This window comes from Elephas maximus, chromosome 21 (genome assembly GCF_024166365.1).
Source record: "Elephas maximus indicus isolate mEleMax1 chromosome 21, mEleMax1 primary haplotype, whole genome shotgun sequence".
Lineage (NCBI taxonomy): Eukaryota > Metazoa > Chordata > Mammalia > Proboscidea > Elephantidae > Elephas > Elephas maximus.
In genome coordinates this window covers 40527158-40548382 of record NC_064839.1, presented here as the reverse complement: position 1 = coordinate 40548382, position 21225 = coordinate 40527158, and the positions used below count along the sequence as shown (strand labels likewise).

The 21225-nt window shown below is 42.9% G+C and overlaps 1 protein-coding gene across 1 annotated transcript; it reads left to right on the top strand.

Annotated features, from left to right (window-relative positions):
- Positions 1 to 7372: 7372 nt before the first annotated feature.
- MLKL (mixed lineage kinase domain like pseudokinase) lies at positions 7373 to 20753 on the top strand. The gene is given in 5 exon segments (XM_049863766.1): positions 7373 to 7393; positions 10385 to 10466; positions 10879 to 11019; positions 20261 to 20431; positions 20434 to 20753. Coding segments are annotated over 5 exon segments (735 nt in total).
- The last annotated feature ends 472 nt before the right edge of the window (positions 20754 to 21225 follow it).

Sequence of the window (21225 nt, the reverse complement as noted above, 5' to 3'; positions counted from 1 at the left end):
CAGCACCAGGCTGTTTTGACTACTGTGGCTGTGTAATAGGTTCTGAAGTCAGGTAAAGTGAGGCCTCCCACTTTCTTCTTCTTTTTCAGTAGTGCTTTGCTTATCCGGGGCTTCTTTCCCTTCCATATGAAATTGGTGATTTGTTTCTCTATCCCCTTAAAATATGACATTGGAATTTGGATCGGAAGTGCGTTAAATGTATAGATGGCTTTTGGTAGAATAGACATTTTTACTATGTTAAGTCTTCCTATCCATGAGCAGGGTATGTTTTTCCACTTAAGTATGTCCTTTTGAATTTCTTGTAGTAGAGCTTTGTAGTTTTCTTTGTATAGGTCTTTCACATCCTTGGTAAGATTTATTCCTAAGTATCTTATCTTCTTGGGGGCTACTGTGAATGGTATTGATTTGGTTATTTCCTCTTCGGTGTTCTTTTTGTTGATGTAGAGGAATCCAAGTGATTTTTGTATGTTTATTTTATAACCTGAGACTCTGCCAAACTCTTCTATTAGTTTCAGTAGTTTTCTGGAGGATTCCTTAGGGTTTGCTGTGTATAAGATCATGTCATCTGCAAATAGAGATAATTTTACTTCCTCCTTGCCAATCCAGATACCTTTTATTTCTTTGTCTAGCCTAATTGCCCTGGCTAGGACTTCTAGTACGATGTTGAATAAGAGCGGTGATAAAGGGCATCCTTGTCTGGTTCCCGTTCTCAAGGGAAATGCTTTCAGGTTCTCTCCATTTAGAGTGATATTGGCTGTTGGCATAGATGCCCTTTATTATGTTGAGGAATTTTCCTTCAATTCCTATTTTGGTGAGAGTTTTTATCATAAATGGGTGTTGAACTTTGTCAAATGCCTTTTCTGCATCTATTGATAAGATCATGTGGTTTTTGTCTTTTGTTTTATTTATGTGATGGATTACATTAATGGTTTTTCTGATATTAAACCAGCCTTGCATACCTGGTATAAATCCCACTTGATTGTGGTGAATTACTTTTTTGATATGTTGTTGTATTCTATTGGCTAGAATTTTGTTGAGGATTTTTGCATCAATGTTCATGAGGGATATAGGTCTATAATTTTCTTTTTTTGTAATGTCTTTACCTGGTTTTGGTATCAGGGAGATGGTGGCTTCATAGAATGAGTTGGGTAGTATTCCGTCATTTTCTATGCTTTGAAATACCTTCAGTAGTAGTGGGGTTAACTCTTCTCTGAAAGTTTGGTAGAACTCTGCAGGGAAGCCGTCCGGGCCAGGGCTTTTTTTTGTTGGGAGTTTTTTGATTACCGTTTCAATCTCTTTTTTTGTTATGGGTCTATTTAGTTGTTCTACTTCTGAATGTGTTAGTTTAGGTAGGTAGTGTTTTTCCAAGAATTCATCCATTTCTTCTAGGTTTTCAAATTTGTTAGAGTACAATTTTTCATAATAATCTGAAATGATTCTTTTAATTTCATTTGGTTCTGTTGTGATGTGGTCCTTCTCGTTTCTTATTCGGGTTATTTGTTTCCTTTCCTGTATTTCTTTAGTCAGTCTAGCCAATGGTTTATCAATTTTGTTAATTTTTTCAAAGAACCAGCTTTTGGCTTTGTTAATTCTTTCAATTGTTTTTCTGTTCTCTAATTCATTTAGTTCAGCTCTAATTTTTATTATTTGTTTTCTTCTGGTGCCTGATGGATTCTTTTGTTGCTCACTTTCTATTCGTTCAAGTTGTAGGGACAGTTCTCTGCTTTTGGCTCTTTCTTCTTTTTGTATGTGTGCATTTATCGATATAATTTGGCCTCTGAGCACTGCTTTTGCTGTGTCCCAGAGGTTTTGATAGGAAGTATTTTCATTGTCGTTGCATTCTATGAATTTCCTTATTCCCTCCTTGATGTCTTCTATAACCCAGTCTTTTTTCAGGAGGGTATTGTTCATTTTCCAAGTATTTGATTTCTTTTCCCTCGTTTTTCTGTTATTGATTTCTAGTTTTATTGCCTTGTGGTCTGAGAAGATGCTTTGTAATATTTCGATGTTTTGGACTCTGCAAAGGTTTGTTTTATGACCTAATATGTGGTCTATTCTAGAGAATGTTCCATGTGCGCTAGAAAAAAAAGTATACTTTGCAGCAGTTGGGTGGAGAGTTCTGTATAAGTCAATGAGGTCAAGTTGGTTGATTGTTGTAAGTAGGTCTTCCGTGTCTCTATTGAGCTTCTTACTGGATGTCCTGTCCTTCTCCAAAAGTGGTGTGTTGAAGTCTCCTACTATAAATGTGGAGGTGTCTATCTCACTTTTCAATTCTGTTAAAATTTGATTTATGTATCTTGCAGCCCTGTCATTGGGTGCATAAATATTTGATATGGTTATGTCTTCCTGATCAATTGTTCCTTTTATCATTATATAGTGTCCGTCTTTATCCTTTGTGGTGGATTTAAGTCTAAAGTCTATTTTGTCAGAAATTAATATTGCTACTCCTCTTCTTTTTTGCTTATTGTTTGCTTGATATATTTTTTTCCATCCTTTGAGTTTTAGTTTGTTTGTGTCTCTAAGTCTAAGGTGTGTCTCTTGTAGGCAGCATATAGATGGATCGTGTTTCTTTATCCAGTCCGTGACTCTCTGTCTCTTTATTGGTGCATTTAGTCCATTTACATTCAGGGTAATTATAGATAAATAAGTTTTTAGTGCTGTCATTTTGATGCCTTTTCATGTGTGTTGTTGGCCATTTCATTTTTCCACATACTTTTTTGTGCTGAGACGTTTTTCTTAGTAGATTGTGAGATCCTCATTTTCATAATGTTTAACTTTATGTTAGTTGAGTCGTTACGTTTTTCTTGGCTTTTTTCTTGAGTTATGGAGTTGATATTCCTTTTTGTGGTTACCTTATTATTTACCCCTATTTTTCTAAGTAAAAACCTAACTTGTATTGTTCTATATCGCCTTGTATCACTCTCCATCTGGCAGTTCAATGCCTCCTGTATTTAGTCCCTCTTTTTGATTATTGTGATCTTTTACCTATTGACTTCCATGATTCCCTGTTATGTGTATTATTTTATTTATTTATTTATTAGAATTAATCTTAATTTGTTTGTTTTTGTGCTTTCCCTATTTGAGTTGATATCAGGACGTTCTGTTTTGTGACCTTGTATTGTGCTGGTACCTGATATCATTGGTCATCTGTCCAAACAATCTCCTTTAGCATTTCTTGTAGCCTTGGTTTGGTTTTTGCAAATTCTCTAAACCTGTGTTTATCTGTAAATATCTTAATTTCGCCTTCATATTTCAGAGAGAGTTTTGCTGGATATATGATCCTTGGCTGGCAGTTTTTTTCCTTCAGTGCTCTGTATACATTGTCCCATTCCCTTCTTGCCTGCATGGTTTCTGCTGAGTAGTCTGAACTTATTCTTATTGATCCTCCCTTGAAGGAAACCTTTCTTTTCTCCCTGGCTGCTTTTAAACTTTTCTGTTTATCTTTGGTTTTTGCAAGTTTGATGATAATATGTTTTGGTGTTTTTCTTTTTGGATCAATCTTAAATGGGGTTCGATGAGCATCTTGGATAGATATCCTTTCGTCTTTCATGATGTCAGGGAAGTTTTGTGTCAGGAGTTCCTCAACTATTTTCTCTGTGTTTTCTGTCCCCCCTCCCTGTTCTGGGACTCCAATCACTCGCAAGTTATCCTTCTTGAAAGAGTCCCACATGATTCTTAGGGTTTCTTCATTTTTTTAAATTCTTTTATCTGATTTTTTTTTCAGCTATGTTGGTGTTGATTCCCTGGTCCTCCAGATGTCCCAGTCTGCATCTAATTGCTCGAGTCTGCTCCTCTGACTTCCTATTGCGTTGTCTAATTCTGTAATTTTATTGTTAATCTTTTGGATATCTACATGTTGTCTCTCTATGGATTCTTGCAACTTATTAATTTTTCCACTATGTTCTTGAATAATCTTTTTGAGTTCTTCAACAGTTTTATCAGTGTGTTCCTTGGCTTTTTCTGCAGTTAGCCTAATTTCATTTGTGATGTCTTTAAGCATTCTGTAAATTAGTTTTTTATATTCTGTATCTGATAATTCCAGGATTGTATCTTCATTTGGGAAAGATTTTGATTCTTTTCTTTGGGGGGTTGGAGAAGCTGTCATGGTCTGCTTCTTTATGTGGTTTGATATGGACTGCTGTCTCCGAGTTATCACTGGGAAACTAGTTTTTCCAGAAAATCCGCTAAAAAAAAAAAATGCAGTCAGATCCCTATCAGAGTTCTCCCTCTGGCTCAGGCTATTCGGATGTTAATGGAGCCGCCTGGGGAGGGTGGGGGCGGGATCAGAGAGCTAGGAGTGTAGCACCTCAGAATATAGCCAGAGTTGTTTGTCTTACTTGGAATGACTCTTAAATCTGAGATTTCCGTGGGGCGCATCGCCTATATGTACTGGCTGTGTGGAGATTGCCCCCCGGGGGGTCTGGCCCGCTGGCGTCACGGTCAGATCCTCGGCTGTCAGCCCCACCCCCAAGGTTAAGGCTCCCCTACTGGGATGGTGCACTCCCGACTCCAAAATCAGTCACTGCCTCCCGGGGACTCCCCGTCCCACCAGCCGCGTCGTGCGCCGCTCCCGCGAGCCGGGTGGGCTCCCCCCCTCCCGGGGTCAGCTCAGGAGAGCAGAGCACCTCCCTGTGCCTGAGCCGTGACTGTGCATCCCGGCTGGGACGCCACTCTCCCCGCTCCAAGACCAGCCACTGCCTCCTGGGGACTTCTTCCACCAGCTGCGCCGCCACGCCGCCTGCGCGAACCGGCTGGGCCCGCGCGAACCGGTTGGGACCGCCCTGGGGTCAATTCAGGGGGATGTAGCTGCACCCCGCGCTCACGCCCCCCCGCGCCCGCCAAAATCCCAGCGGGACGGCTCCCCGGCTGGGATGCTGCTCTCCCCGCTCCAAGACCAGTCACTGCCTCCTGGGGACTTCTCCCTGTGGCACGCCACATCGCTTTCGCGAACCGGCTGGGCGCCGCTGGCGCGAACGGCTGGGCCCCCCCCCCGGGGTCAATTCAGGGGGATGTAGCTGGTCCCCGCGCTCGCGCCACGCCCGCTCCCCACCAAAATCCTGGCGGGACGGCTCCCCGGCTGGGACGCTGCTCTCCCCGCTCCAAGACCAGTCACTGCCTCCCAGGGACTTCTCCCACCGGCTGCGCCGCTCTCATGGAGTTGGATAGGCTCTACTCTTAGAGTTACCAGATTTAGCAAATAAAAATATAAGATACCCAGTTGAAATTCAGAAAAACAGTGGATAATTTTTAGTATAAGTATGTCCCAAATATTGCATGGAACATACTTATACTAAATTTCAGGTATACTGAATTTCAGATGGAGCCTTGGTGGCGTGGTGGTTAAGAGCTTGGCTGCTAACCAAAATGTCAGCAGTTCAAATCCACCAGCTGCTCCTTGGAAACCCTATGGAGCAGTTCTACTCTGTCCTACAGGGTCGATAGGAGTCAGAATTGACTCAACGCGAATGGATTTGTTTTTGTTTTGGAATTTCAGATAAATAATTTTTAGTACAAGTATGTCCCATGCAATTTTTGGACATACTTAAAAAATTTTTTCATTGTTTATCTGAAATTCAAATTTAACTGCGTGTCCTGGATTTTGTCAACCGTACCTACTCTCACATGCAGAATCTTATGGTTCCTTTGATCCAAAGGTCCCCAAAGATCACTCACTCACAGGCCACTTTCTTACCATATCCACAATATCAACAGTATTATTTACTTAGTGTTTTTCTTTAAATTGACTCATATTTTTTATCTTAATAAATTGAAGGAAAAGGATACTTTCTATTACTGCCATAAATTGAAAATCATGTATCACTTGCCACAAATTTGTTGTTGTTGTGTGCCGTTGAGTTGATTCCAACTCATAGTGACCCTATAGAACACAGTTGAACTGGCCCATAGGGTTTTCAAGTCTGTAATCTTTACAGGAGCAGATCGCCAGGTCTTTTCTCCAGCAAAGTGGCTGGTGGGCTCAAATCACCGACCTTTCGGTTAGCAGCTGCGCCACTGAGCTTCTTTTGCCACAAATAGGTAACCACAAATGAAAACAAAACATTATTAAATTCTGGCTGGGTGATGCTGCAACCCACATTCTTTTCGTACAAAGGGGATATTTGAAGATTTAGAGAGTTGTTAAAGACACCCAAGCTAAACGGAGACTTTCTCTGTGATGTAATCAGAAATATTGGAAATAAATTGAAAGGAGAGTAATTTTCTCATTGTGTAACCTTGCATAACGTGGCATCCCATACTTTAGAAACACTGCCTTAGCTGTTTATTTGACATTGTAACATTTATTTCTACCTGACTGCACCTAACTACTGGGTTTTATGAAGAAGTAATTCTGGAAGCTGTAGGGGATGTTGTTGGTGCCCATCCAGGTGGCCTCTGACCCTGGGTATAGCTTTCCATACCCATGCCCCACTCTGCATGGTTTGCTGATAACAGCTCACAGCTGCCATCTCCAGATGATTATCCATGGGCACTGGAGCCCCCTCACCCTTAAAAAGAGAGCTTCAAGTGCCCAGGAATGATCTTTCTCCTCCCCCATGCAGTCCACAGCCATAGCCATTGACTGACTGTTGTGAGTACAAAAGTCTAGCTCCTTTGCCTCGAGGAGGAAAACCCTGAGGTGTAATTATGCTCCAGAGTTCCCGTGGGATCAGGCTGAGGCTGGAACTTCCCCAGAAATCACACCTTGCTTGGCTTTGTCTTCCCTATCCTGCTTCCTCTACTCCCTCATGGTTTTTCCTGAGAGCACTTTCTTAATAAATCACTTGTGTACAAATCCTTGGCTCATGGTCTACTTCTGGGAGAACTTGACCTGAGGCACACTCTATGACAACAAATCAGGCCCCAGGGGCTCCATTAATCCAAAGTACTTGGCTGTAAATTGGTGGGAACCCCAGGTTCACATTCTATTTTAACCAGAAGTGTCCTAGGCATGGTCCAACCGTCTAGCTGTGCCTCTGAGCACTTTGGTCTGCCCAGCATTTTCCAGACAGCCCAACACAGAGACATCCTGCCCTACCCGAAGTGACCCTTGGGGACCAAATCACACATACTCCACAAAGATTGTCACTCGCTTGTAAGATGGACACTTTGGGTTGCATCTTAGCTCTGTTGAATACTCACTGCACATAATCGTCAAATCTTGCCCCCGCACGCCACTTTTCCTATCTATCCATGGATAGCTATCCATGAGGAAGGCACAGTACTGGCTAGCCTTGTTATCCCGGTAGTGACTGTGAAGCCCCCTAAGAGTATCTGCACAAAGGTCATTAATGCTCTCTGCCTTTGGTTGTATCAGGCTGCACCATTCTGAAGAACCTGAACTCCACAGGAACATCAGCGGCACGAGCTGGTCATGGAGGGCTACCACGTGAAGGTGAGCGAGGCCTCCCAGGGGTCCCTTGAGCCAAGACTATGTGACTGTTTGGGCAGGGAGAGGGACGTAGGTGTCCCAGAAAGCCTCTGCCTGCTTGTTTCTCTGCCTTAATTTTAGACCTGAGTGCAACTCTTCCCCTGCCCACATGGGGGCGGAGTCACACCACAGGACAGACTCAATCCTGGCCTCCCGTTCCGATGCCCACCTTCCCTTGCTGTCCACTTAGCATCTCTTAGATGCCTGGACATCACTTCTCTGTCCCTGCAATACCCACCAGGGGATCTCCTTAGGTCCACTTAACCATTCAGACTCCATAGGCCACGTCTGGCAGTCAGAGTCACTTAGAAGGAAGCACAGCTTGCCAGCAGGGTAGTCCTCAAACCCTTCTCTCCAGTGGGAGTCCTCATGGCTGTCTACACAGTCATCCAGGAGATATTCTCTTTGCCCTCTCCCCAGGTGCAAGAGAAAAAGACTCCTATCACATGGGTGCAGGGACATCCTGGCCTGGAAGCCTCATGACCCACAGGAGTCAATACCTATTTTAACAACTCTAGAGGCATAGCTTCCAGCATCCCCGCAAGGGACAGACATGCCAGTTACAAGAGTCACTGCAAAGCACAGAGTCCCTATCAGGCATTTGGAATAGGTCCCCAAACCCTCTCCCATCCAGAAGCAATTTGCCACTCAGGGGTCATTTTTATCATCAGCATTGTTACTTAGGTGACAGTCTGCCTTTATCATGTTTGCATGGAACATAGCTAAACAGTTAACTGTCAGATTTTCATACAGAAGAGGAAATGGTTTTGTTAACTCTATATCCATAACTCCCAAATGCTGAAAGAATATTTTGTCACCCATAGCTGGTTTTCTTTCTTCCAGCATTATGAGTGTCAGGGACAGCCCTCAGATAACAGAAGGCAGGTCTTTTCTGCCTTTTGGATGACTTTCTCCTTTGCCAATAGTGATATGACCAGTTGGCACTGAGTTGACTCCAACTCATGGCAATTCCATGTGTGTCAGAATAGAACTGTGCTCTCTAGAGTTTTCAATGGCTGATTTTTTGGAAGTAGACTGCGAAGTCATTCTTCCAAGGGACATCTGGGTGGATTTGAACCTTCTACCTTTCAGTTAGTGGTTGAGTGCATTACCTGTTACGTACCACCCGGGGACTCTTAATAGTGATGTAGGTGCTCCCTACACTACATCTGTCTCCACCACTAGCATGCCTCTCATCCCACCTGACTATCATGTAACTTCAATCTTTTATCCCTGGTATCTAGCACAGTGCTAGCTGTCGAAGATGCAATGTTCAATAAACATGTAAATGAATGAATGGAAGAAAAGAAGCAAGCAAGGGGGGAGAGCCACCTAAGTCTTATCCTTTTCCTGACCTTGCCCCTAGATTTGGGTATCTGGCTGAGTTGGGGGCTGGCAGCTCTCTACACATTGATGGCACTAATGACAGATGTGCGTGGAGCAAGGATAACATTAAAAAACAAGCAAACGTTGCCACTGAGTCAATTCCAACTCATAGTGGCCCTATAGGACAGAGTAGAACTGCCCCAAAGGGTTTTCAAGGCTGTAATTTTTACAGAAGCAGACTGCCACATCTTTCTCCCACAGAGTGGCTGGTGGGTTCGAACCACTGACCTTCTGGTTAGCAGCCAAGCATTTAACCACTGCATCACCAGGGCTCCTCAATTATAACATACATTCCCACTAATGGTGCTATGCCTCCTTTTAGAACATTGCATTGTCCACGCATTATTAGAGCAAATAATAGGTCAGTAGGGATAATTCGCAGTTGTCACATAAAATCCAAAGAAACAAGCTGGCTACCCTATAGGATCAGATAGGACTGAGTGAATGCCCCACGTCATTTTTGCATCTGCTTCTGAGAGAAAGTAAACCATGTGGTGCTGCCGTGTACCCTCCCCACTCTCACTAAGTGGAGTTAAGTCCTACCGAGAAAACTTCTGGTCTAACATAATAATACTAGCAACAACTGTGACTTACCAAGTCTTACAAGTGCTTAAACCACTAGCTCAAGTAATCACTGCCATTTAGTCTGGAGGATCTGAGGGCTGATCAAGGAAAAAGATATGACTATGAAATGGCAGTACTGTACAAGGTATTTACTGGGGCTGGTGCACTGACAGTTGCTGAATATGGGGAGGGTTCGGTGTGCCCCAGCAAGAGACCCTCTGAAGGCAAGTGGCACAGGAGAAGAGGGCAATGGAACCGCCAGGGGAGAGGGGAAGCGAAGCATTCCTCAGCACCAAGGTGGAGTCTCTGAGTCAGAGAGCTCTGAAGGGCAGTGGCTTGGGGTCTTTGTAACTGCAGAGTTTATCTTACCTATGGCTAGCAAGTATTGGGTGCATCTTTACAGGGTGTACAAAACAGGCAGGCTCTAAATGGCTAAAAATCTGCTTATTTAGGCTATTTTTAAAACAATTGGATGTATAAAAATTTGAGTTTAGTGCTGGCAGGCTTTTTGGGCTAAGAGGCTCAGCCTTTTGTGAAGAAATAACCAACCTGTGGCTGATATACAGCCTCTTTGGCTCATTCATATAACAGCCATCATTCTCATTCAGAAATCCCTTTGTGCGTCTCTTGGTCATTGCACTACAGTAAGTTGATCACATAATATCAGTCAGCAGAGCAGCTACACAGACAAAAGACCCCACTGGGAATAAATTGCTAAGGTAAAAGACCATTCCCTGATAATCATGTGTGGCACCAACCCCCTGCCCTTCCCCTGCCCCCCCCCACCGCCCCCAATATCTTCGTGTATCTAAGTCACCTCTCTATATCTAGCTTGCAGGATCTGAGCTGAGCAAAACACAGACTTTCATCCGTGGGAAAGTTAAAGAAAAAAGAACACAGAGAGTCAATTCTTTAGCATACTTCTCACCCCAGGGACTGAAAAATGTGTATCATAAACACGACATAAAAGCTGAAATATACAGGTATGTTCATGTTCTCATGCAGATTCTAACACAGATGAAGAGGCATGAAAGCTCAAATCTAACTCCACCTCCGAGGATCAACTTAACCCTATTGAACAAATTGGGTAATAATCAGAAAATTCACTGAGTTTTCTGGAAATGTTAGATAGGCATAGAAAAAGGAAAACTTGTTATGGTTATTTAGTTTCCTGGTTTTCCTTCAGCTTTGGAATCGTTCTCTGGGAAATCACCACTGGGAAGATCCCATTTGAAGGTGATGAATGTGAAGGCTGGGTCAGATGGTACTGGCTGGGGTTGGGATTCCTTTCAATGGATGAGCAATTCCCATCAGTGCTTCTCAGGAGCTTTGTTTTCCAGTGTGGGCACTGCCTGGGCCGGCCAGTGGAGTCATTGGAAGCTCTGTAGTTTTTCCAGTACTGAAAGTTCCTAGTTCTGATGCCAGCCATCAGCATCCAGAGAGATGTGCGAGTGCCAGAGCCGGTTTTTAAACCTCTCATCCTATTGTTTCCATGCCAGGCTGTGATTCTAGGAAGATCTGTGAGCTGGCAGAATCAGAAGGGTACCAAGAGCCACTGGGTGAAGGCTGCCCTCCACAGTTGCAGGAGATCATTGGTGGCTACCAGGCCTATGAGCCCTCTGAGCAGCCCCCTGTTGATGGCAGGGCTCTTTCTGGTCTTTCCATATTCCAGCTCCAAAGAGCAAGAGCCACACATGTTACTTCACATTCGTGAAAGATTTCCTTTTTACAAGCTCTAAGATGGTGGTCCACACCCAATAGTGATTTTGTCCCCAGGGAACACTTGGCGATGTCTAAAGACATTTTTGGTTGTTACAATGGGGTGGAAGGGGGGATTTATGTGTCTGTTGGGTAGAGGCCAGAAATGCTGCTGAACATTCTCCAATGCGGAAGATAGCCCCCCACAACAAAGAATTTTCTGGCCCTCAATGTTAGTAGGGAAAGGGTTGGGAAACCCTGCTCTAAGGGGATTGCTTAGTCCAAAGTGAGTTGGGAAGGCAGATTACTTTTTTCCAGCCTGTTTCCTTCCTTCCTTTCCTCCTTTCATTCCTCTTTCCTTCCCTCTCCCTTTCTCTCTCTCTCTCTTTTTTCGACATTCTTGGGATAATTTCTTTGACTCAAGCTTTTATCTTTCCGTAAGTTGCTTCTCCATAGCTTCCTTGTACCATCTCCCTTCCTGGGAGTGTCTCCCTCTCTCACTGTAGATCCAAACCTCCCGGAGTTTCCAAAGTGTCAGAAAGAAGAGGGAATCGTTCATATGAAACATCCCTGGATTACAGAAGTGTTTCCACTGAAGTTGCTGCAGAATTCAAAGACAAAATGTTTTTCTTGTATTTATTGTGATATGTATCATACTACCACACCAAAGCCTATTATCAATGAATGGATTTTGACTCATAGCGACCCTATAGGACAGAGTGAAACTGACCCTTAGGGTTTCCAAGGAGCGGTTGGTGGATTTGAATGGCCAGCCTTTTGGTTAGCAGCCATAGCTCCTAACCACTGCACCACCAGGGCTCCTACCATACAATAACCCAGTGCTGTCGATTTGATTCCAACTCATAGCTACCCTATAGGACAGAGTAGAACTGCCCCATAGAGTTTCCAAGGAGTGCCTGGTGGATTTGAACTGCCGACGCTTTGGTTAGCAGCCCTAGCACTTAACCATTAAGCCACCAGGGTTTCCTATTATACTATACCAGGATATAAAATACACATGTAGTTTTTAAAAATCATAATAAAAGAACATCACACATCCACCCCTTGGTTAAGGAATAGAACATTGCCACTAACTTGGAAACTACCCACAAGTCCCTTGCTTTTCACATTCCTCCCAGAGGTATACACTATCTTAACTTTCAAGGCAAAATGTCACTTATAATTTTACCACCTATGCACACTATATTTTTTGGTTTCCCATGTATAGGAACTTCATATAAATGATAATTATACTATATTCTACCATGACTTGCTTCATTTGCTCAACATTATGATTTGAAATTCATCCATGTTGATGTGGTAGCTTCAGTTCATTCATTTTCACTGCTGAAGAGTAGTCCATTATATATCCATTCTAATGTTGATGGACATTTTGGTTGTTCCAGTACTTTGCTCTTAGGAACCATGCTCCTTTAAACATCCTTGTGCATGTCTCTTGGGGCACACACGTAAGAGCTTCTCGAATTATAGACTTGAGTGTGGAACACACTGAGTATTGAAGGATGAGCTGCCTGGAGAGAGGAACTAAAGAAACAAGTGTTCAGCCTTTTGAGGCAGTTCCCCAAGCATGTCTTCACTATTTACAGAAGTCTTTGGCCCAAGGCCTGTTTATCTTCAAGGCCTTTTCACAGGTAGCCCACTGGGAAACATTTTAACAGACACCCTCATCCCTGCCTTTACAAGTGAAAACTCAAAATCACAGTCTAGCTTCTAATTGAAAATTTCCCTTCGCTACTGCAAAGCAGAAGAAAGGACTCAACAGCACTTCCTGAAGTATTAGCTGTCAGCATAGATGAGATGGCCCCAATGTTTTATTTAGTGCTGTCTCCTTCAAACTCTCCTTTGTCTCCTTCTTCCCTTTCAGGCTCCCTTACAGCCCAGAGTCTTCCAGGTATTAGAGAATCTAGTATAAAAGCTCACTCACACTAAGATGTGAGTTTACCCCTACCATCAGATATTGTGTTTTGAAGGTTGGCCAAGTGAGAGGGGAACTTCATATTCTAAAGGTATGAATACAGATGGTGGAATTTTAGGCACCAGCCAGATGAGGGGGAATGCAGTTTCTACACATTAGGGACTTCGTTGCGTTTCCATAAACCCTGGTGGTGTAGTGGTTAAGTGCTACGGCTGCTAACCAAAAGGTTGGCAGTTCGAATCTGCCAGGCGTTCCTTGCAAACTCTATGGGGCAGTTCTACTCTGTCCTATAGGGTTGCTATGAGTCAGAATCAACTCGACGGCAATGGGTTTTGTATTTCCAACTTGACTCACAGCCCCCTGCTTTTGTCTAACTTTCTGTTCATTCATTCACAGAAATATTTATTTATTTATTTATTGTGCTTTAAGTGAAAGTTTACAAATCAAGTCAATCTCTCATATAAAAAGTTATACGCACCTTGCTGTGTACTCCTAGCTGCTCTCCCCCTTGAGGAGACAGCACATTCCTCCTCTCCTCCCTGTATTCCCCGTGTCCATTCAACAAGCTCCTGTCCTCCTCTTCCTTCTCATCTCACCTCCATACAGGAGTTGCCCACATAGTCTCATTTGTCTACTTGAGCCAAGAAGCTCACTTCTCACCAGTATCATTACCTACCTTACAGTGCAGTCCAAACCCTGTCTGAAGAGTTGGCTTCTGGAATGGTTCCAGTCTTGGGCTAACAAAGGGTCTGGGGACCATGACCTCAAGGGTCCCTCTAGTCTCAGACCATTCATTGTGGTCTTTTTATAAGGAATTGAGGTCTGCATCCCACTGTTGTCCTGCTCCATCAGGAATTCTCTGTTGTGTTCCCTGTTAGGGCAGTGATCGGTGGTAGCCAGGTACCATCTAGTTCTTCGGGTCTCAGGCTGATGGAGTCTCTGGTTTATGTGGCCCTTTCTGTCTCTTGGGCTCATCTTTACCACACGTCTTTGGTGTTTTCCATTCTCCTTTGTTCCAGGTGGGTTGAGGTCAATTGATGCATCTTAGATGGCCACTTATTTTTTTTTTTTTTTTAGATGGCCACTTATTAGCATTTAAGACCCCAGACGCTTCTCGCCAAAGTGGGATGCAGAACATTTTCTTAATACATTTTGTTGTGCCAATTGACCTAGATGTCCCCTGAAACCATGGTCCCCAAACCCCCATCCCTACTACTCTGGCCTTTGAAGCATTTGGTTGTATTCAGGAAACTTCTTTGCTTTTGGTTTAGTCCAGTTGAACTCACAGAAATCTTAATGAAACTATCTGCCTTTGATGAGGAGGGAACTGACACCTAAACCAGCAGTCCTTGAACAAGAAGCTGAGAGAGGCATGAGTCAGACATTTCTCTCATCTGCTTTTGCATCGAGTTATTCAGGTTCCTGGGAGGCAGCACTTCTCTGATACTAACAGAAGAAAAATTTAGTCATACACAGCACATCCCATTCCAAGTGATATTTCCAGACATGTACCTCTGATGGTAACTGTGGTAGATGGTTTGCAAAAATGTCTCTCTCCACATCCACACCTCTTAGCACTGTGACTTTGCAGCTCCTCCCATCAAGAGGTGGAGTCTATTTCTCCCCCATTTGAATAAGGACTGGCATTGTGACTTGCTTTGGCCAATAGAATGCAAAAAAAGTACCAGTTGCCAGTTCTGGGCCAATGCTTCAAGAGACCTTAAAAGCTTCCATTCTCTCTCTTGGGAGCCTACCCAGGCATGAACAAGCCATTCCAGCTGAGGTCACACTAGGCCAGCCAACCTGGCAGCTGACTCAGCAGCTAATTGCAGTCACATGAGTGAGCCCGGTCAAGACCAGAAGAATCATTCAACTGAGCTAGTCCAACGGAACCATCCACAAAATCATGAGTAAATAAATGATTCTTTGCCTTGGCCACTATGTTTTGGGCTGGTTTGTTACACAACAATAGTAACCGAGTGTTATGGGTTGAATTGTGTCCCCTCAAAACATGTGTTGCAAGTCCTAACCCCTATACCTGTGGAGGAAACCCTGGTGGCGTAGTGGTTAAGTGCTACGGCTGCTAACCAAAAGGTCAGCAGTTCGAATCTCCCAGGGGCTCCTGGGAAACTTTATGGGGCAGTTCTACTCCGTCTTGTAGGGTTGTTATGAGTCAGATTCAACTCCACAGCAATGGATTATACCTGTGGATATAATCCCATTTGGGAATAGAGTTTTCTTTGTTATGTTAATGAGAAAATTCCATTGTAGGGTATGTCTTAAACCAATCACTTTCGAGATATAAAAGGAGCAGATTAGGCACAGAACCAAGCAAGTACAAATGGGGAAAGACTGATGCTACTCGGAGTTCACCAAGGAACCAAGTAAGAGAAGCTGAGACAAGAATTTTCCCCTATGGTGGACAAAGTGCCTTCCCCTAGAACTGGTATCCTAAACTTTGACTTCCAGCCTCCTAAACTGTGAGAAAATTAATTTGTTCATTAAAGTCATCCACTTGTGGTATTTTTGTTATTGCAGCATTAAAAAACTAAGACACTGTGCTGCAAATGTTTAATTTTCCTCTTGCCAAATGAATGAAGCACACCATCCCCCGCATTTGGATACCCAAGGCCTTGTATCTCAGATCCCAACCCGACTTTCCAGCCTGAGTTCCCAGAGTTCTTCTACCAGAGACTACAAACTCTAATGTGTATAAAGTCTAACAAGAAATCTAAATGAGTGAGTTGGGCCTGAAGAGGACTTCAGTGAACACATGAGCTTTGCTAAGGGCAGCCTCTGCTCAGCTCCAGCCTATTTTTATCATGTAGGAATGTGATGTTTCCGGGGCTTTCCATTTTGTCAGGAAAAAAAAAAAACAACCCCAAACTGGAAATTTAGATTTTTCCGTGAATTCTCTATATTTTAAAGGCTGGTAGATTGTTAAAGATTATTTTAGTGCTCTGTAGGACAAACTATGTATTAGCTTAGGAGCTGCCCATTTTTAATCCCCACCAGACTCAGAGCCATGTGCCCTGCATGTGATCCATTTGTTCTTAATTTCCTGCACCTTTGGTTATGATATATGCTTTGCCTGTTGTTGTTGTTGTTGTTGTTAGGTGCCGTCGAGTTGGTTCCGACTCATAGCGACCCTATGTACAACAGAACGAAACACTGGCCGGTCCTGCGCCATCCTTACAATCGTTGTTATGCTTGAGCTCATTGTTGCAGCCACTGTGTCAATCCACCTCATTGAGGGTCTTCCTCTTTTCCGCTGACCCTCTACTTTGCCAAGCATGATGTCCTTCTCCGGGGACTGATCCCTCCTGACAACATGTCCAAAGTACGTAAGACGCAGTCTCACCATCCTTGCCTCTAAGGAGCATTCTGGTTGTACTTCTTCTAACACAGATTTGTTCGTGCTTTTGGCAGTCCGTGGTATATTCGGTATTCTTCGCCAACACCACAATTCAAAGCAGGGGGTCAACTCTTCTTTGATCTTTCGTATTCATTGTCCAGCTTTCACATGCATACGAGGCGATTGAAAATACCATGGCTTGGGTCAGGCACAGCTTAGTCTTCAGGGTGACATCTTTGCTCTTCAACACTTTGAAGAGGTCCTTTGCAGCAGATTTACCCAATGCAATGCGTCTTTTGATTTCCTGACTGCTGCTTCCATGGCTGTTGATTGTGGATCCAAGTAAAATGAAATCCTTGACAACTTCAATCTTTTCTCCATTTATCATGACGTTGCTCACTGGTCCAGTTGTGAGGATTTTTGTTTTCTTTATGTTGAGATGCAGTCCATACTGAAGGCTGTGGCCTTTGATCTTCATTAGTAAGTGCTTCAAGTCCTCTTCACTTTGAGCAAGCAAGGTTGTGTCATCTGCATAACGCAGGTTGTTAATGATTCTTCCTCCAATCCTGATGCCCCATTCTTCTTCATATAGTCCAGCTTCTCGGATTATTTGCTCAGCATACGGATTAAATAGCTATGTTGAAAGAATACAACCCTAATGCACACCTTTCCTGACTTTAAACCAATCAGTATCCCCTTGTTCTGTCCGAACAACCCCCTCTTGACCTATGGAAAGGTTCCTCATGAGCACAATTAAGTATCCTGGAATTTCCATTCTTCGCGACGTTATCCATAGTTTGTTATGATCCACACAATCGAATGCTTTTGCATAGTCAATAAAGCACAGGTAAACATTCTTCTGGTATTGTCTGCCTCCAGCCAGGATCCATCTGACATCAGCAAATGATATCTCTGGTTCCATGCCCTCTTCTGAAACTGGCCTGAATTTCTGGCAGTTCCCTGTCTATATACTGCTGCAGCCGTTTTTGAATGACCTTCAGCAAAATTTTGCTTGCGTGTGATATTAATGGTAATGTTCTATAATTTCCACGTTCAGTTGAATCGCCTTTCTTGGGAATAGGCATAAATATGGATCTCTTCCAGTCAGTTGGCCAGGAAGCTGTCTTCCATATTTCTTGGCATAGACAAGTGAGCACCTCCAGCGCTGCATCCCTTTGTTGAAACATCTCAATTGATATTCCGTCAATTCCTGGAGCCTTGTTTTTCGCCAATGTCTTCAGAGCAGCTCGGACTTCTTCCTTCGGTACCTTCGGTTCCTGATCATATGCCACCTCTTGAAATGGTTGAATATCAACTAATTCTTTTTGGTATAATGACTGCGTATTCCTTCCATCTTCTTTTGATGCTTCCTGCATCGTTTAACATTTTCCCCATGGAATCCTTCACTATTGCAACTCGAGGCTTGAATTTTTTCTTCAGTTCTTTCAGCTTGAGAAGCGCTGAGCGTGTTCTTCCCTTTTGGTTTTCTATCTCCAGCTCTTTGCACATGTTATCATAATACTTTACTTTGTCTTCTCGAGAAGCCCTTTGAAATCTTCTCTTCAGTTCTTTTACTTCATCAATTCTTCCTTTTGCTTTAGCTGCTTGACGCTCAAGAGCAAGTTTCAGAGTCTCCCCTGACATCCATCTTGGTGTTTTCTTTCTTTCCTGTCTTTTCAGTGACCTCTTGCTTTCTTCATGGATGATGTCCTTGATGTCATTCCACAACTCGTCTGGTCTTAGATCACCAGTGTTCAATGCGTCAAATCTATTCTTCAGATGGTCTCTAAATTCAGGTGGGATATACTCAAGGTCATATTTTGGCTCTCGTGGACTTGCTCTGATTGTCTTCAGTTTCAGCTTGAACTTGCATATGAGCAATTGATAGTCTGTTCCACAGTCAGCCCCTGGCCTTGTTCTGACTGATGATATTGAGCTTTTCCATTGTCTCTTTCCACAGATGTAGTCAATTTGATTTCTGTGTGTTCCATCTGGTGAGGTCCATGTGTATAGTTGCCATTCATGTTGGTGAAAGAAGGTATTTGCAATGAAGAAGTTGTTGGTCTTTCAAAATTCTATCATTCGATCTCTGGCATTGTTTCTATCACCAAGGCCATATTTTCCAACTACTGATCCTTCTTCTTTGTTTCCAACCTTCACATTCCAATCCCCAGTAATTATCAATGCATCTTGATTGCATGTTCGATCAATTTCAGACTGCAGCAGCTGATAAAAATCTTCTATTTCTTCATCTTTGACCCTAGTGGTTGGTGTGTAAATTTGAATAACAGTCGTATTAGCTGGTCTTCCTTGTAGCCATATGGATATTAACCTATCACTGGCAGCGTTATACTTCAGGATAGATCTTGAAACATTCTTTTTGACGATGAATACAACACCATTCCTCTTCGAGTTGTCATTCTCAGCATAGTAGACCATATGATTGTCCGATTCAAAATGGCCAATACCAGTCCATTTCAGCTCTCTAATGCCTAGGATATAGATGTTTATGAGTTCCATGTCATTTTTGACTATTTCCAATTTTCCTAGATTCATACTTTGTACATTCCAGGTTCCAATTATTAATGGATGTTTGCAGCTGTTCTCATTTTGAGTCATGCCACATCAGCAGATGAAGGTCCTGAAAGCTTTACTCCATCCATGTCATTAAGGTCAACTCTACTTTGAGGAAGCAGCTCTTCCGCAGTCATCTTTTGAGTGCCTTCCAACCTGGGGGGCTCATCTTCCAGCACTATATCAGACAATGTTCTACTGCTATTCATAAGTTTATCACTGGCTAATGTTTTTCAGAAGTAGACTGCCGGGTCCTTTTTCCTAGTCTGTCTTAGTCTGGAAGCTCAGCTGAAACCTCTCCTCCGTGGTTGACCCTGCTGGTATCTGAATACCGGTGGCATAGCTTCCAGCATCACAGCAACACGCAAGCCCCCGCAGTACGACAAACTGACAGACACATATCCTTTGCCTAGGACACACTAACGCCTACTTCTGTATGTTGTATTTTATCCTAGAACTCATCTCAAATCATTCAATAGCAAGTGTACTGGGCACTGTTCCAATTACTGAGAAGGCAGTAGTAAAAAAAAAAAAAAGATTTGGAGCTTATATTCTAGTAATCACCTTTGGGAAGCAAAATGATTGATTTCTGTTCTTTTTTTTTTATCTTTTACTTATCCTTAGTTTCTTTTTTTAGCCCAGAACATGTTTTTTCTATAAATTAAAAAAAAAATGCAGAATAAACACATGTTGAGAGCATTTAACGTGATTCTTTTCTACAGCTTATCAGGTACTGCTATTTTCGTCTTTCAATTCCTCTGTCCTCTTAAACTGCAGGAGTTACAGTGAAAATTCTCCCCTGTAGATTAATTATTCTCACTTTGGGCAGATCCACAGGCAGAGGTGGATTTCCTGTGAAACTAATAAAGCTTAATCTTCAGGACCACTCACTTGCACAGGGCACCTTCCAAGGCCCTGTACCTAATTTTCCCTACATTTATTTACGAGTTCATAGAAGTGATTGTACTCTCAGTGCTTATATAAAAACCCACTGCGGTTGAGTAGATTCTGACTCATAGCGACCCTGTAGGATAGAGTAGAACTGCTCCATAGAATTTCCAAGGCTGTAAATCTTTACAGAAGCAGACTGCCTCATCTTTCTCTTGCAGAGCAGCTGGTGGGTTTGAACCACTGACCTTCCACTTAGCAGCTAAGCGCTTTAACTGCTGTGCTACAAGGGGTCTCTTAGTGCCTATATACCTACCACCTAAATTCTACAACTAATATTTTTAACATGTTTGTTTTATCATACACCTATCCACCTATTCATGCCTCTTTCTATCCCTTAACCCACCTTAATTTTTTATGTATTTAAAAGAAAATCACACTGCCAGCCCACATTTGCCTCAAGACCCTGCCGTGTCCTCTGACCTCAGCAGCACCTGTAACCTACTGAGCAGGGACAATTTCAAGGGCTACATGCTGGCCTTTGGTATTGATTTTGCTACTCATAAGTTAGCCAAGTTGCTGAAGCCACAGAAAGTGATTGAGCAAATGGGGATTCTTTCATGACCCACACATAGAGCAGTCTAAGAAACTACCTTATTAAATTTAAGAATTGAGAAGAATTTCAAGAAGATAACAAAGGCCTGGGTAACAGAAAATGCAACAGTTTGGCAACCTGGGACAATGGCAGACTCACCTGCATCTAGAAGGGAGAAAAGAAGAACGGAGGCTGTACCCCCTGGGTCCAAGGGGATGACCTCCACCGGGAAATGTCCTGTGAAGGCCAAGTGTGCAAACAGAGGTTCCAGAGTGACGACAGAGCCCACTGTGTCTGCAGCTTAATGCTGAATTACGTTCCGGAGTGAACGGATGTTAATCTCTCCTGGCTTGGTGATGGGGCCTTGTGGTCTGAAAGATGGCACACAGCCTGTACCAGAAGCCATATGGACTGAGGGGAAGACTATTCAGCTCCAATAAAAACGTAGAAATGACAAAAGAAAAAGAAAATCTCAGGCATCAGTACACTTTATCCCTAAATACTTCACCATATATATCATTAACTGGCATTCACTATCTGTTTATGGTTCTTTTTTTTTGGGTGTCTTTTGAAAAGCAGAAGTGTTAAATTTTGATGAAATCCAATTTATCAATTTTTGCTTTTATGAACTGTGCTTTTCGGAGTCATATCTACAAAATCTTTGCCTAACTAAGGTCTATCATCTATTTTGAGTTAATTTTTGTATAAGAATTGAAGTTCATTTTTTTATTGTTAAAAAGGCTATCCTTTCTCTGCTGCTTTTCGATTTTTGTGGAAAAACAGTTGTCCATAAATGTGAG